Raw genomic sequence first — 17822 nt, 5'->3', positions numbered from 1 at the left:
ATTGGCATCATGTTATTTGGGCACATGCTGGCAATGAAACATGGACACAGAAGCTTCTTCATGTCTAAAACAATATTTTTGGATTTAAATAATAGCAGAAATCACATTGATTCGTCAAACTGTTGTCATTGTAAAACTAATGTGTCGTATTTTAAGTACAATTATTAGTAATGAAAGTTAAATGTCATAAAATTACAAAGTCGTTACAAATACATTAGTAAACATAAAATAACAGCACTGGCATTGGGTGACTAAAATAAGCATTCTTCTGTAAAGATGCAAATTTTACACCATAGCTTTCTTAATATTTTATATTTCAGAATGGTATGCTGTCAAACTAACAGCCCAAAAATATTTTTGCTTGTTTTTGTCAGGAATTCAGTTTGAAATCATTCTCTGAGGCCAAACGAAAACAGCATGTTGTTATTTTTACCGCCAAACCTTGATTTCACCATCATGTGAATGGAGGAACCTCAAATTCATGGAAGAATATGAAGCGTCGTCGTTGAAAGCAAGCGTTCGACATCCTCTAAGTATGAACATGTCACGCCAAATATTTATTGAACTTTGTGTGGCTGGAATTGCGTTTTTTCTTTATTTTTTTGGGTTGAACTGATTTTATATATTACTGGGTACCTGTCAAGACAATAAGTATACTGTCTCTTAAAAGTGGTTCTGGATGTTCACCCAGCCTGCATGATCATTTTCAAAAAACGACACTTCATGTCAACCATTTTGGTTTGAAAAGCCCATTAATTTAAAATGTAATCTAAATGGTCTGTATTGTACTTCATATTTACTGCTCATTATCGAACACAACTTTATTGACTCACCACAAATACTTGTTTTACTACAACTCCTTGAGCATTGATTTTTCTATCTACCCGTATTGATGAGGATGAATTGCATACATGGGTGAATGTTTGTCTTTTCCATTATTGTTTGTTTGAGTGTTGTTTTTCTTCCATGCCCAGGCCCTGACGAGACAGGCCAAAGGTCACAACAGCAAGGGAGCAGCGAAATATCCAATATGGAGGCGAGAGCGTTTGAAAACCAAACCACTTGGGACCTATGTGCGTCATAGCACTCGGTAATACCTAATCCTCTGTGTGTGCGCTTGTGTCATATAATATACAGTACTTGTATGCTGTAAGGCTTTGCATGGGCTTTTGTTTGCATCTTCAAAATATGAATGAATAGGGCTAACAAATGAAACAGTCGGTCATTAATGGAATATAATGTGTTGTGCAGTGCTTTAATACATGCGCTTTCACTCTCAGTGAGCAATCAATTTTGAATGAATTTCATCCGGAATTTACCTTATACCTTAGTTTGAGCTGGCATTAACTAGTTAGAGATGTAACCAAAACAAAACGTCACGAATCACAGCAATGCATATAAACCACCTAAATCTCTAATAATATTGAGGCGCTTACTTGTTAATGCACGCACACGTTGACTCGGTTCACAGGCATGTTACGTTCCCCTTCATCTGACAATTAGCGCGGATTTTATACCTAGAAGGGCCAAAACATAACTAATGAAAATTAAATTGTACTAATAAACTAGCCACTAGAGGGTGCTAGAACTGCACAAATGGAAATCAACCTGACTTTTTTTTAACAGATGTGTTGCTTTTAAATATCGTGAACATGACGATGACGATAATGTGGCATTTTTTATATCACGATATTGCCCTTATCGTTACATCCCTATTAACTATGTGTGCTTTATATATATGCATACGTGCGTGTATATATGCATTTGTGTTTATATGCATGTTTAAATGTTCACATCACACACACCACTCTTACCAAAGCTCAATGTGACACACCAACGTTAGAAACAGGAAAAACTACATCATAATATTGTCACACCAACAGATTGAGTGTCTCTCATTTATTTTATACAAAAAAATAGTTTGTTCAATTACACAGCGCGCCGTCACGTCATAATGTGTACCCTTCCGTCGTCCCGGTGACAGCCACCCGCCCGCCCGCTGGGGTGTCACAAACATCAGTGTCGGTTCTGTGGCTGGGCCGTTGGAGAACTGAACTTCACGCAGACACCCCAGGGTGCCACCTGGAACCCAACATCAATTGAATGAAAGTCATTTTGAGCAGTGGTTCTCAAACTGCGGTCCCCGGACCCCCGGTGGTCTGTGAGATGTAACTTGGAGGGGCTTCAGAATAATTTGCATCAATTGTTGTATAATAGTAATAAAAAAACAAAAAAAAAACAAGTGTTATGAAAGGACAGGAGTGGCAATTAAACAAACATATTAAAGCAATTACCTCTCCTTAATTGAGCCAATTAAAAGCTCTGCCTTGAAAGTGAAATAAACACTTTAAAATTGACTTCCCGGCGTGAAAATGGTCGAACAAAAGTGTATTTTTACATAAATATTTTTCTAGAACAAAATGACCAGAGTTCAATTTTATTAGACAGCAAAAGCTGCTTTTCTTGAATAAAAGGCGCACTAGAGCGCGAGTAAGGTTGTACGGTGTTTAGGAATGTTATGTAACTTTTATCCCTTGTTCAACTTTGACTTCAATATGTGGAAAAAAATTTGTTTTATTCTTGTAAGATTTAAATGTGTTACCCTGACTGGTCATGTGAAGATGACAATCTGGTACAGTATTTCTATTTTTCATTATTTACATCAGGGCTGCCCAAGTCCGCTCCTCGAAAGCCCCTGATCAAGCCTGTTTTAGATGTCTCCCTCTTCCAACACACCTGAATCAAATGATCAGCTCATCAGCAAACTTTGCTTTGATTATTTGATTCAGTTGTGTTGGAGGAGGGAAACAAAAAGTTTGGATAGAGGCTCTGGATGAGCGGACTTGGGCACCCCTGATTTATAGGTTAAACTGGAACATGATCACATCTTGGAAAAATGAATTATTCTCTTCGAAAAAATTCAACTGAATTTGGATTTTCTATTACTAAAATGCGCAAAGTTTTCATTCCTTTACATAGTTTATTTGGGGGGTCCCTGGACCCAGTTGAGAACCCCTGATTTTGAGGAATCGTCACACTTGTAACGCATGAAAAATACTTTGTGTGTGTTCAAGCAAAAAGATAGTTTAAGAAAAAAAAAAGGGCGGGGTATCCCCCCTGGGTTAGGCTTGCAGCACCGGACACGCGCTCATGTCCCTCCGGTACTGTTCCAGCCACTTCCTGAGCTCCGAGATCCGGTAGCCCTCCGGGCCCCGGCCCCCCTGGTAGACCACCCTCTGGTCGCGCACGATGTAGAGTCTCTCGAAGTAGGCTCCGTAGGCGGCGTTGGACGAGTTGTCCATATTGTCCACCACGACGCTGCTGCCGGGCACCCGGGCCAGCATCAGGCGCGCGGCGCTCAGCCGGTCCTCCAAGCAGCGGTGCTTCAGGATCTGGTAGGGGGAGTCCGAGCTCACCCAGCCGTCGGCCGGGTGCGCCTCCTCGATGTAGACCACGACAAAGTCGGCGATGTCCGCGTACTGGCTGACGACGCGCTGGAAGGCGGCCAGGCGCGTCATGAAGGGCGGTCAGGAACAGCTGCCGAAGTTGAGCACCAGCGGCCGCGTGCCGCGCATGCAGTCCAGGATGCGCACCGGGCGCCGCTCGGGCACCAGCACCACCTCCGTGTTGGGCGCCGCGCGTCCCAGCCGCGCCGACTTGAGCAGGTCCAGCTTCTGGCCGTACCACACGGCCCGCAGCGACTCCAGGGTGAACATGCGGTTGGAGTCGGACACGCACAGCGGCGGGTCGTCGTCGGCGCCGCGCGGCCGCGCGCCCATCTGGAGGAGCACCTTGCGGCGGATGCACAGGAAGTCCAGGAGCCACAGCGTCACCGCCGCGGCCAGGAAACGGGGCACCAGCAGCAGGAAGAGGGCGGCGAGCCTCAGAGCCCGGGCCAGCTGCACCCCGCCGGAGTCGTGCATCGTTCGGCGAAGAGAGCCAAGCCGGTCGTCAGTCGCCTCCAAACATTTGGAACGGAACTCTACCGCCGTGCGCGCTCGCTCCTTTTATAGGGCCGGCACCGTTTGAGTCATCTCCGCCCACTCACATGGTGGGGGATTACCTCCTCTCACCTTCTTGCACCACATGCACACATTGTTATATTCACGTTCAAAACACACCCGTTCACTTCCATAGTCATCACATTCTGCTCTCTTTCTCCAGTGGACGGTATGGGGAAAAGGAAACAAGTTTGACGTCAACATCAGCTGGGAGCTGCTGAAGTGTAGGGACGTTTCTCAACGCTAGACGGCGCTGGACGCACACCGAAGGAGTGAAGGTGAGCAAGCGCAAGCAGGATGCAATTGCGTGGGTGACTCATTCATGGTTTAGACCTCTCATTAAGAAACAGCTTGTGTGCCCTGAAATATTGTTTATATATGTTTAACTAATTTTAATATTAATTTAATTAATTTTAATCGGCAAATGGTCATTGCCTGCATGTCTTACAATTGAAAACCAAATAAATCAATAAATATACTAGATTTATGTATTTATATTAGATGTATCTATTCAATTCTAATAAAATAAAGACAAAAATCATTTGACATTTTTGTTGTACAATTATTTCCAAAATAATTATGTGCAATTGTGTTGCAAACTAGTTGATTAATTATATTAATACTACTTGCTGGAATTTTTTAATTATTTTAAATTCGAGTTTATTTTAAAAAATATAACTGAAAAAAATTGTAACTATGTTCAGTAATTAGTTTGTTTTTATTCAAATTAAAACTGGAAATATTAAACTCCTTGCTTGGGTTAAATATTTGATATTTAATTCATATGATTTGATTAAACAAAAAAATAACTTTTTATTTGTACAATGTCAGTTACAATGTTCAATGTAATTATTTTTTAATAAATGAACAATTTGCAATTTTGTAATTGCCCTTATTGGTACTATAACTTGCTAGTAGTGGTTAGTTTATTTTGAATGCGAATTAGCTGTAACAGTAAAGTAATTACCAGAATGAATGTAAAAGAAAATGTAACTTTAAAAAGTAAAATATTGCTAGATTTGCTAGCTTTATTAGTTTTTTTTTTTTTTTTTTAAAGATTAACTTTTTTTTTAATCACAACGTGGAGCTAGATGCTTTTTCGTCGCTTTACCAGGATATTCAGTTCAGTTGTTTGTTAAAAAAGAAATAAATAAATAATTTAGTGATTTGCCTAATTTGCACTACGACTTGCTGGCTTCTGTGGTTAATTAAGATAACATTTTAATAATTTGTTACATTATTAAAATTATCTACATAATTTTTCAAGATGGTTTTATACACCTTTATTGTTATTTAAAAAATATTTAACCATTAATTAACACCGACTGCCTGTCCAGACCCCCTAAAAACCCACTCACCCCAGCCCTCCCCTCATTCTTTGTGACATCATCGTGATCATCATCATGTCCTCCTCTCCCACTCTTTTCCTTGCTCTCTCTCTCCCTCCCTCTCTCGCCACGAGAGGTGCATGCGTCATCGTCCACCTCCTCCGTTAAGCAGATGGAAGCAGAGTGTGTTTCCGTTAACGCGGGATATAAAGGCTTGTCGAGGAATATATTTGATACAGCCGCTCATGTTTTGGCTGTGCATCAATTATAAGTGAAGCTGGTGAAAAGCGTGAGGTATTTAATGAGTATGTATTTGGTACACAGTGAGAAAACACTGGTGGAATGTTGACGTCACTAAAGAGCGGTGAAGGAAATCAGTAAATCCTGCAACTTCCCGAGCGCCGAATAGAAAATGAACCCTTTTGAGCCCTATTGATCTGACTTGGTCTCACATCAATCTACAGCGATCCTTCATAAGTTTGAAGAGGATCTGTTGAAAAGGGCAGCTATTCGAGCGCCGAATAGATAACGGGCAGAATCTTTGAGCCCGATGTACTGGATCAATGTCCTCATTGTCTCGTTGTTGTTGTTTTTTTGTTTTTTGTTTTGTTTTTTTTGTTAGTTGTTTTTCATTATTGGATGATAGCAGAATCTGACATGTCACGTTTTCTGTTGTTGACCTATAATGGCACCCAGTGGCGTGCGAGACCTCTGCCAAGGCCTAATGCAATCAGCAGCAAACACAAACACAGATGAAAATGAAAAACAGATCAAAAACCTTAACTTGGTTAAAAATTGAGACAAAACGATTAGTATAAGCCTCCGGTAGGACTCTTGTACTACTTTCTCTTTCTTGCATTTGACCCGAGAGGTTGACGTGGCCGAAAAATAAAATCTTGATTTTTGTTCAGTCATTAAGGACAATTACGATTTTAATCTAATAAACACGACAAACATTCATTTAAAGGTTTCATTGTGGGAATGCTGAAGCATATGATAATTGGATTTTTATTCTCCTCACTTTTTTGCCGTCAAATAACTCCCACATAATACTTCCGATTTAACACCGTTCAAATTTCAACTTGCTTAAAAAATTCACGCCTTCCGGGGTACATATCGTCTGAGTCCACATTACTTACAGTACTTGCACAATTTAATGTTAAATATCAAAATTTCCCCCATTCATTGTAAATGGGACTGACACTGAACTTTTTCTAAGTCCCACTTTCCACGCCCACTTCCATACATACAACTGACCATCATCAGCAGCTCTCTGATACTGCTCATGGCACAGTTGGTTAAGTATGTTGACTCTGACTGTACGTTGCAAATATATCCAGGGCAATTATGCTTAGTGATACAAATGTTTCCCGACTGGCTATCACATCAGGAAATGCATTACAATTTCACTGAAATGATTAAATGCATGTTGGCTTATTTTCCTTTTTTGATTCTGATGACACTTTTAAAAATAAATACTCAGTTCGCCATGAATTTGAACAAGGCAAGTTACCTCAGTCGTTAGAGCAATTGCCTCCCCCACGGGGAATCTGGGTTCAAACCCTGCTTGGACCACATTTGAGTACATATGATGGTTTGATGCCAACTGACTATCAGGTCAGGAAATATGTTATAATTTCACTGAAATGATTAAATCCCACCTTAGATAGACTGCAGTTCAAGTTTTCTTTGTATTCATTTATCTTTAACTTCAATTAAAACTTTGCAATCTTCACATAATTTCTCTTTCAATTTACTTTACAAGCATTTAGCTTTCAGCATTCCCACGCAGTTTCTCCAGAAATTGCACTTAGTCTAGTTTATTCAAAAATAATCCCTTTGCAAAATATTCAGACAACAATAATGTATACTGATTCTAAATCAGTTTTAACACAAACCTGCATACTTATTTACTGAGGTAACCAGAAAATTAGAAACAGCTCACATTTTGCCGCTCATTATCACCCGCAAATTCAACAATAAACATGACGCAATACATGAATATGTCTCGGGCAGTGTCACGTATGATTTTTGTGAGTAGTAAAACATTTTATAATGCTTGTAAAATTGAAACCAACAAAAAAAAAAAAGCCCATAGTAAAAGTTGATCGTTTCTCCATAAACCTCCAATTTGTTGCCATGTTCCCACCGTTTCTTCCCTCACGAGTTGACTGGACGAGCAAGGCTTTGTGAACAAACAGTCGGCTTAGTATTTTTTCTACTTCTTTTTTTCTTCTCAATAAACTGTTGGAGGCCTTCTTTCATTAGATGCAGCCTCGATGCTGGCAAGAGACCTCGGTTCATGTGAGGACATCCCAGAATAGGAAAAGCAGGCTGGAAAGAGCCTGCAGCAAAGCACAAAGTGTGGCAGGGATCCAACTGAAAACTTTAGTAGTATGACTGGATTGTCATTAAACTACTACACGTGTTGAAGGTGCCGCGTGCGCATAAACGCGCTTAAAAGTGTGTCATCCGGTGCGATGATACCGGCTGAGTCGAGACGGCAACTTGTGCCTATTCATGGGCCGTCTGCTGGCCAGGCGGAGTTTGAGTGGGTTTGTAGTTGCTAGGCAACCGTCACCTACTCCCTCTCGGCCTAATCCGTCTGGACCGCTGCGGACGCTGGGTATGCATCACCAATTGAACCATATTTGGTGACAAAAGCGACGGCTCAAAGCAAACCAAATAGTGCAAACGGGTAAATAAATATAAACTAATGTGTATTTAGTGGTGTCTTTTCTTTACTGATTATGGTCAATAAGACCCTAAAGAATCTTGTTTTGGTGCTGATCAAGTTGAGTGGACAAAACAAAGTGGATAAAGTGCGTTAACTGTCTTCGATACGCTACTTTAATGCTGATGTGTTAATCTTCTGAGTCACAATTGGAGATTAGCGCCAAGGATGTACTAATGACATCCAAAATGATACGGCAACAATCCTGGCAATCGTTGACTTCTACGTTTTTGTGCTCATTTGATTTTTAACACAGACAGATGGTTGGGTCATTCGTAGATGAGGTTTAAAGAAAATGATGTAAAGTGTGTAACATTTTTTTTTAAATAAAACTCTAATCTACTAAATAAATAAATTTAACTGTATATTTCCAGTGTTATTTTACCAAAATTTTAAATGTTCTTAATTTACACTCAATAGAATAACCAATTATTTAATGATATATGTTAACATTAAATATAAAAACAAACAAACATTTTAGAAAAAAAAATGTCAAAATTTTTAAACATTTAAACTCAGTACCATTTTCTACTAAACTGTCGTGATCAGAAGATTTAGAAACTTTAAAAAATGATTTCTTTGACAGCTGAGAAATGTTTTTGCATAATTTTTTCGTGTCGTTTTACTTGCTCTCTCCTGAGCTGCCGTCGCCTCAAATGCACCGTTGAAGGAATTCACACACACAAGCACCTCATTCACAAGGTGGCGGACGGTGCAGTTCCACTCCAGTGCTGTAGGTGGGAGTAAGTGTATTTTTAAGCGGTTTGCAATCATGTTCTATTTTAAATAATAATAATAGTATATAATAATTTATTTTTACCATACTTCCATTGCAATTCCTTGTGGAGAATGGAAATTTCCCAACTTTCTTGAATACAGCATGAGAAATTTCCCAGTTAGCATCACTTGCATTCGTAATGGATGCTGCCATTATTCTGGGATGTTAATTTTTGTGCATCTGGGATAGTGCTGGATCGATTCATCAGATTCTAATGGGAAATTGGAACAACTTTTGTGTTGGAGCTCTTTCTATTATTGCCTTTGTAGGTTTTTTGTTAAGGTTCCGGTGCGACCGGAGAGTGGATCCCAGAATCACAGAACACAGAGGAGTAAGCGAGAGGTTTTATTCACCAAAACACGTGAATATGAACATAAAGCGCTGGACACAGCCAGGAAAAAGGTTAACAAAAGGTGCTTGCAAATTGCAAGGAGGGAAATTAACACAACACAAAAAGACCCAAAGGCTACAAACCGCAAACAGAAGAAAGCAACAACTTCCTATAGCTATGAAACACGCCACATAAACGTGGGAACAAAAAGAGACGTAGCAAAACTTACGTAGATGAAAATCGAGAATCTTGGACTATAATAATAATTAGCGAAGGCGAAAAACAGTAGAAACACTAGACGATGGCTGTGAGCAGACGGAGCAACGACCCGACAGTGGCTGCAAGGAGTCCCAGTCCTTATGAAGGCCTAATAGGTGATGCACTGCAGGTGAGGTGCAGGGGACACGCCCCTCTCATTAATCAGGCACGGTGAGACAAGGAAAACACACTGAGAGCCCAGCAACATGACATTTTTTTCTTCAAGCTAATGTCACTTCACTAGTTAAGATTCAGATAAATGGTTAAAGTGTTGCTCAGTACTGCTTCAATTGTTGACAGCCGGTGGAGAAGTTCAAAAGATCAATCACGTTTTACCCTCACAGTGGGCGAGAGAGGAGGTCTGGTTGCTGTTCAAAACACCCGACAGGGATGCACGTTGAGGGGGGTAGACGGCGGATTTGAGATGGAGACGGTGAGGGGAAGCGAGGGGAGACAGACGTGCGCAATCCGAGATGTTATCACGGGGAAAGTTCCAGCCTCGATTTGCAATGACGCACACTCTGACCGATGACATTTTAGAGAGAATCCATTCACTGAAAAATGTGGCGCAACAATGGGCATTTTTACTGTCAACTCACTGGACAAAAATTATATATTGTGTATTTTTAATGTTTGTCTTTTATTTTTACTTTTTTTTTAATACAAATTGTTAAACCTTTTTTTATTTCATATTTATTTATGTTAATTGTATCTATAATTTTTTTGCACATTTTTTTTTTTAATTAATTTTGGAGATATTTTACTTGTTACCAGTATTTTTTTTTGTGAAAAAAAAAAAAATCTTATTCATTTTTTAGCTTATATATTTTTTAAACTTATTTTATATTATTTTTTTCTATATAATAACATTAGTTAACTCATTAACTTAGTGGAAGAATAAAAAAAACTGCATTTTTCCATTAAAGTTGATAAAGTATTTAAAAGTGAATCATTAGTTGAAAGGAAACCACGCAGGCAGTTTGCCCTGGCGGTGTCTCAAGGTCGAGACTGGCCTTGGAAGGATTCGCGATGTGTCTGGAACACAACATTTTGGATAATATCAATAAAATACAGCAGGAAAGGCACTGTTGTTGTGCGTTTGGAAATGTCCCAGTTTCCATTAATGCAGCGTAACCGACAGTCAAGTCGCTATTGTTGCGACATCTGGCCTCTTGGGTTTCAAATTCCAATTTCGAGTGGCATTCATTTGCACTTTTTCGAGTGGGAGATTGGGAAATTCCCAGCTTTATCAGATGTAACATGGGAAGTTTCCCAGTTTTATTGAATGCGTCATATTGCCATTGTTGTTTGATGTTCCAAGAGGGAGATTGGAAAATTTCCCAACTTTGGAAGTTTCCCATTTTTCTTGAATGCAGCATAAATTACCTTGCTCTGTGTGATGTCAAATTTTGTCAACTTGGCTACAACGGTTCTCCGATGGGAGATTGGAAATTTCCCAATTTTCTTAAATGCAAAATTGGAAGTTTCCCTGTTTTATTGAATGTAACATCAATTACATTGCCACTGCTCTGTGATGTATTTTGGCAACTTGGCTACATCACTTCTGCAAGACGGAGATTGGAAATTTCCAATAATAAATGCAACATGGGAAATTTCCCAGTTTTCTTGAATGCAGCATAAATTACATTGCCATTGCTGTGTGATGTCAGATGTTGTGGCCACATCACTTTTCTGAGCGGGAGATTGGAAATTTCCCAACTTTCTTAAATGCAATATTGGAAGTTTCCCAGTTTCATTGAATGCAGCATCAATTACATTGCCACTGCTGTGTGATGTATTTTGTAAGCTTGGCTACATACTTTTCTGAGTGAGAGATTGGAAATTTCCTGGTTTTATTGAATTTGTGATGGGAAATTTCCCAGCTTTTTTAAATGTAGCATTTCTTACTACAACTTATTAATCACATTTGCATTAGAAAACAATGGTAAGTCAAGGAATTAATGTATACAGCAAGCAATTTAGCTGTTGTTCTTAATAGTTTTCTACGTTTCCACTTCTGTGCCGCATTATTATTATTATTTTAATGTTATACTTACTGTAATTCCCTCGCTTATGGAAAAGGAGAGCCACAGTCACTATTAGACTTTTTAGTTGTTTACTGAGCGCGTTGGGTCAGTAAAAAAACAGTGATTGAAATTCAATTGCAAGAGCATTTCTGTGAGATAATGTGACAAAAATGTCCGGGTTAAGTTCTCGGAATCTTTGACTAATAGATTTAAATCGGTAAGTTCTCGGAATCTTTGACTAATAGATTTAAATCGGTAAACACGAGAGGAACATTCATCTTGGTCTACTTCACCGAGACGGTGGGCCTTGTCATTAGCGGCGGCGTGTTTGCTTTCAAGGCAGCGGAAGTAACTCGTGTTTTTATTAGCCTGTTGAGCGATTACGAGCACGTGGAGACGCGTTCTGCTGGCGCTCTGTCAACGCGTGCTAGGATCATGCCAGGACACACGCACGCACACACACACGCACGCATGCAGGCTTAATACATCTGGACTCGCTAAAGTGGTACTTTCAAACTCGGCCGTGCGTGACGTGACCCGCCAACCTTGTTGTTGTACTGCTTTGCTCACTTCATTTCCTTCGAATGCACCCTGTGACGTCATCTTGTCAAAACAGAAAGTGAAGTGCTGGTTGTTTGTGCGCTACCAAGGGTCAAACGTCAAGCAGATAGCCTTTAAAAATCAATCGGCTTCCAGCTTGTTGACTTGGTATGAAGTCCTAAGCGATTAAAAAAAAGAAAAAAGAAAAAAAAAAGTCTTGTTTAGACTTGTTTCGATAGCACAATTGTATAAACATGACGAGCTGGTATTGGCGATGTCTCCATTGAACGTACTCAACTGTCGGGCGGCGGCTGGCAAGCAGAGGGTGCTCGGGCACAGCAGCTGTTACAACAGGAGCGCCGTCATCATTTTGCGCCCTTTTGCTCCCCATTCATCACCACATCCAGCGAGTACATTTTGTTTGTGCGTTGACGTTACGCAAGCGCGATCAAGCGGTAAGTGGAGGCATCTGAAGAAAAAGCGAAGGGGGCTCCTTCAAGTTGCCACCCACGTTGCAGCAGTGGCTGATGCAAAGTCGCGCGTGACAGTGAGAGCAGGACAAACAAACTCTTGCGGGAAATGGAGAAAGATATCGTTTAGATTGTTGTTACACCTGTATTAGCATGTAATTACAATATAATAGGCAAAATGTTCTATTTACCGGTAATTGAGTTATCATTTACCACCTTTAATTTTTTCTTATCTTATTCATAATGTATTAATTTTTTATACAATTGTACAGTATCTACTGGAGTTATAAATAATGAATGTTCTTTATCATTTATTATTTAGTGAAATGCTGCATTATACTGTTGTAAGACATTGATTCTATAATACTGGTGCTACTGCTACTAAATACAAGAAAACAACTTGCTGACTCCAATAAATATTTTATTGTTTGTTTTTAACAGCTACTACTCCTAATAATAACCATCTTGTGTATTATATATAAAAAAATCAAAATGTATCTAAATTTACTTTCTGGCGTATGCCACTTGGCCACCAGGGGGCAACCTAGAAAATACATTTTCTATTCAGATAGTCTGCTGTCATGGCCGCTTTAGAACGCCTCATTGTTGGCCACGAGTGCACACACGTTAACAGAGAATGATATTAGAGCAAGCATGTTGTTGTTTTTTTTTCCCTACTTGAAAGCTACCATGTCGTTCTTTGGGCTGGTGTGGCCACTTCAGAGTGCCTCGTTGTTGGCCGCAAGTGCACATATGTCACACAGAGAACATTATTAGAATGAGGAGGTGGTAATTTATTCTTTTTTTTTTTCTTTGACAGCCACCATGTGGGGTGTGTCTCCATGCTGGTGAGGATGCTTTAGAACGCCTCATTGTTGGCCACGAGTGCACACACGTAAACAGAGAACGATATTAGAGCAAGGATGTTGTTTTTCTCCGACATGACAAGTGCCATGTGGTTCTTTGGACTGGCGTGGCCACATTAGAGCGCCACGTTGTTTGCTGCAAGTGCACACACGTCACATAGAGAATGATGTTAGAGCAGGGAGGGGGTAATTTATTCACGCATGTCACGCCTGTCACAAAAGGTTCAAGGCTGTGTCTGGTGTGCGAGCGTGTGTAGTTCTTTTCCAGCTGCAAGCAGCAGGTGCTTTCAAAGTGTGACTCATGCGATGAACGCGCCGTTCATCCCGTTGCAACACTTCTTCGGCTGTCACTGCCGTCATGTTTACAAGAGCACCGTGTCCTAGTTTTCGGAAGGCGCGGACGTGTTTCCGCTCATTGCGCCACTTGACCTTGTGTTTGCGTACCACCTGGTGTCACCACCCGCACCCCTCCCACCCAGCCGCATTTGGCCCACAGGCAGGCCAATCCAGCGTCCCGCGTCAAATAAGCAGTAGCCTCCCTCGAGGTCGTAAAACCGCCTTCCAAGCAGCCGACTGGAAGCGGGATGTTGGATCTCCATCAGCTCTTTCTGGTTCTTCTTCCCTTGAGACGTTTCCACGAATGCGTTCTTGGGGCTCTTGGATCATGTGTTGATCCACTAACTGACTTGCACGATGCTCGGTCGTTAAAGCTCAAGATAGGCCTGGAGGCTTCCACTGTATCAGTCGGTTCGCTCATCAAGCATAAATCCATCCGAGATGGAATCATTTCAATAAAATTATTGAATAATAATAAAATTATTTAAAAAAATATGATAATTAAAATGCAAAATACATTTATCATTTTAGGATGTTAAACATTATTATTAATATACGATATACTTGTTTGTCTGTACCATTTCAGAAAATCAGCAAAAATGTTGATCGTTGTTTCCCAAAGTAAAAGTATACATTTGCAACTTTTTCATTTTGAAAAAACACAAAGAAAATCCGTCTGCTTCCATGGAGGACTACAGAAATCTGAGAATATATATATGTTGAGAGACAAACATTTTGAGGATTTGGACAATTTTAACAATTTTATTTTAAAGTATCTAAATGATGAATCGATTATCAAAAATAATTATTGATTATTGTAATCTCTGCACCCTAACTGTATTGTTTTTGCAATGTTATAAAAAAATAAATAAATAAAATAATCGTGGTTTTGGTTGGATCTTTCATGCTTCCAGCTGTATGATGATAAAACAAAAACTAATTAAAAAAAAAAAACAGAATTTGTATTGGTATTAATTCATTATTATTATTTTAATAATCAGCATCAATAACAATATACCTTATAGAATAACATTTAATCATGTTTCTAATGGTTAAAAAAATCACATTAACATTGATGTTTTAGAGAAAAAAATTCTATATAAAATATGAAGGGGTTTGTTTTTCAGCATTTGACTGCAATGTTTCTGTACTTGAGTCACTGCCCAAAATAGTTCATATAAATAATAATAATAAATAGTAATATATAATAATGATATATATGCTTGGATGCTGGCCACAGAGCAAACGTGCCCTTCCTTCTACGTTTCTTCTGGCTTTATTTTGGATTCTCCGTGTCCTGTCCTCGAATGCACTCTCTCCTTTTCATATCCTGTCCTCAGCTCACCTTCCCGCCCACCCTCCTTCCCCGCCTCTTGGCGCACCAAACACTCACATAACTCACCGACGCGCTGTATTTGGTTCGGCATGAGCGCTGAAGCTATGCGAATCATCTCTTATTTTTCTCGTGGAATCCGTCTCATGAATTATTCGCAAACGTTTGATCAAAGTTTGTACTTTCGCCCAGCATAACTGAGTTTGACTTCCGCGACGCTTTGTCCAGTGCGGCGCCATCATCCCTTGGCATTCACTCGCACGCAAACTTTTTTTTTTTTTTTTTGCTTTGTTTTTTGTTTTGGGAATCCGGAGACGGTTTCCGAGCCAACGCCTGAGGACACGACCTCAGCGTTAATGTCCCCGTTTGAGGCCTTTTGCAGGATGTCGTCCATGCAGGCGGGCGACCGATTCGCCTGGCGTGACCCTAAGAAACTGTAATGATGGAGTAGATAAAAGAAAAGATTTTCTCCAAAAATATATTAGTTATATTTCCTTACATTTTACGCATCCAATCTTTTCTTTTTAGGAAAGTGCAGCATTAATAGTTTTTCATGTTTAGAAAAGTTCAACATAGTTGTTTGTCTTCTTTTTAGGAAAGCATTATATCAATAGTTATGAGTTTGTCTCATTTTTAGGAAAGTGCAGCATTAATAGGTTGTCATATTGAGGAATGCAACATTAATCATTCATTTTTGTTTTTTTGGAAAGTAAAATATCAATTGCTTGTCTTCTTTTTAGGAATGTGCAATTTTAGTAGTTTAAGTGTAACAAGCTGTTCTTTTTAAGAAAGTGAAGCATTAATAGTTTTCCATGTTTAGTTAAAGTGCAACATTAATCATTTGTCTTCATTTTATAAAAGTGCAACATCGGTGGTTTTAAGTGTTACAAGTTTGTCTTCTTTTTAGGAAAGTTCAACATCAATAGTTTGTCTTCTTTTTAAGAAAATTGCTAAATCAATTGTTTCTCTACTTTTAAGCAAAGCACCACATCAAGTTTCTTTTTTTAATGTAACAAGTTTGTCTTTTTTATAGGTCTGTGTAGCAATAATAGTTTGTCATGTTTAGGGAAGTGCAACATTATTATTATTAATTTTTTAAGTGAAGCATCCAATTCGTTTCGGAACGTGCAACAACAATAGTATAAGTGTAATGAGTTTGTCTTCTTTTTTGGAAAATAGCACCAGCATCTAGTTCAGTTAAGGAAAGAGCAACATTTATTAATCATTTGTCTTCTTTTTTTGGAAAGTGAAATGTTGGTAGTTTGTATTCTTTTTAGGAAAACACCATCGTCAAATGTTTAAATGCAGCATAAATGGATTGGAATAAATGAAAAGTTATCAGTATATCAGTTGCTTGTCTTCTATTTAGGAAAGTGCAGCAATAATAGCTTGTCTTCTTTTTATGAAAATGAAATGATTAGAAAAATTCAGTATCAGTTGTTTGTCTTCTTTTTAGGAAAGCACAATAGTTTGTTCCATTAAGAAGGGGCAACATTAATCGCAAATTAATAAGTCGAATATCCAGAGTTTTTCTTTTCTTTTTTTTTTCAGCAAAATCAAATAGTTTCTCTTCTTTTTAGGAACGTACCATATCAATAGAGTTTCATCAATAGTTGTCTTCTTTTTCAGAAAATGCAATGTTCATAGTGTGTCTTAAGGGAAACAATGTCGACAAGCGCAACACTGGCAGTAGGTGTGACGTCATTTCAAATGAGTCAATGCATTTAACGTACTGACAAAAGTATATCACTAGTCATAACATCTGCTCGCCAGCGGCTGAGCAACTCTGTGTTTGTTTACTGCGTAGACATGTGGTTACTGTGTCAGTTTGCTGTCTATTACGTAACGTGACGTGAGAAGGCAATTTGGCATATGAATACATCAGCCCTATATTTAATGCTACGTCCACTAGACAAATGTGTGTAAAAACAATTGTTAACACTTTGTAATTAATCATAAAGATGACTTGACTTGACATTTGAATCCAATTAAAATTTTTGGTCAACGAATAGACTTCACATTGTTTAATTTAAGTCCTGTCATTGTTAGTGGTCACTTTCCAACTTGCCGACTGTCAAAACAAATCAAGACGATGAAGAAGGCCTTTCGACCATCTGTGGACGAGGAATGCTAATTCTGGTAACGACGATAGCAACAAAATAACGTGTTTGTTTCAAGTGCGTGTGGGCCTGACGCACCGACACCGACTGGAATGCTAACGTCAGCAATACTGTCCATGCTTGCTACATTATTTGTGTGAAGACGATAGTTTGATAAAATAAAGGTTACCTGATAAAACAATTCAAATTAATCTCTTAATGCTTTGTTTTTTACACTTTTTGTTAAAACTGTAAACACGTAAAAACGTTGTAATCTCACTGAGGCGAGTTATAGTAGTTTTCTTTACAACCAGACTGCTATTTTAATGTAGTAATAGTATTTTATTCAACATGTTTGTTAAATACAATTTTAATCAGAACTATTTTTGTTAATAATTTAATGAATTCAATTAAATAAATGTGTTTTTATTAAATTAATTCTAATCATTAGTATATTACATTAATAAAAGCTACACTAATAATGCTAAATTGAATTTAAAATGAATTTGAAAATGTTTTCATAAATTAAAATAATAATAATTACGTTTTATTTCATTATGTTTAATTAAACTGTACCTCTAACTCATCTATTTTTTCTACTTTTGTAAGTCAGCCAAATATGGTTCACTGCCTCCTTACCCTGTAAAAGATATTAGTAAAAGAGATACTGTAGCGAGGTAGAGGGCTGGCTAGATAAGTTCCTGGTACGAGGTTTCCCTCT

At 38.8% G+C, this 17822-nt stretch overlaps 2 protein-coding genes across 2 annotated transcripts in view; one reads left to right on the top strand and one right to left on the bottom strand.

Moving 5' to 3' along the window:
- Positions 1-1884: 1884 nt before the first annotated feature.
- On the bottom strand, positions 1885-4146 carry LOC144010244 (thyroxine 5-deiodinase-like). Its single transcript, XM_077510466.1, has one exon. The coding sequence runs from the start codon at positions 3921-3923 to the stop codon at positions 3123-3125; it is 801 nt and encodes a 266-aa protein (XP_077366592.1). The 5' UTR covers positions 3924-4146; the 3' UTR covers positions 1885-3122.
- The window catches only part of LOC144010241 (mitochondrial basic amino acids transporter-like), a 102925-nt gene continuing 88781 nt past the window's right edge, over positions 3679-17822 (top strand). The window contains exons 1-2 of the mRNA XM_077510462.1: positions 3679-4051; positions 4165-4279. The gene's annotated coding sequence lies outside the window, so the exon portion shown is untranslated. The remainder of the gene's footprint in view (positions 4052-4164; positions 4280-17822) is intronic.

Source organism: Festucalex cinctus, chromosome 21 (assembly GCF_051991245.1).
Source record: "Festucalex cinctus isolate MCC-2025b chromosome 21, RoL_Fcin_1.0, whole genome shotgun sequence".
NCBI lineage: Eukaryota > Metazoa > Chordata > Actinopteri > Syngnathiformes > Syngnathidae > Festucalex > Festucalex cinctus.
This window is presented reverse-complemented; position numbering and strand designations above follow the sequence as displayed.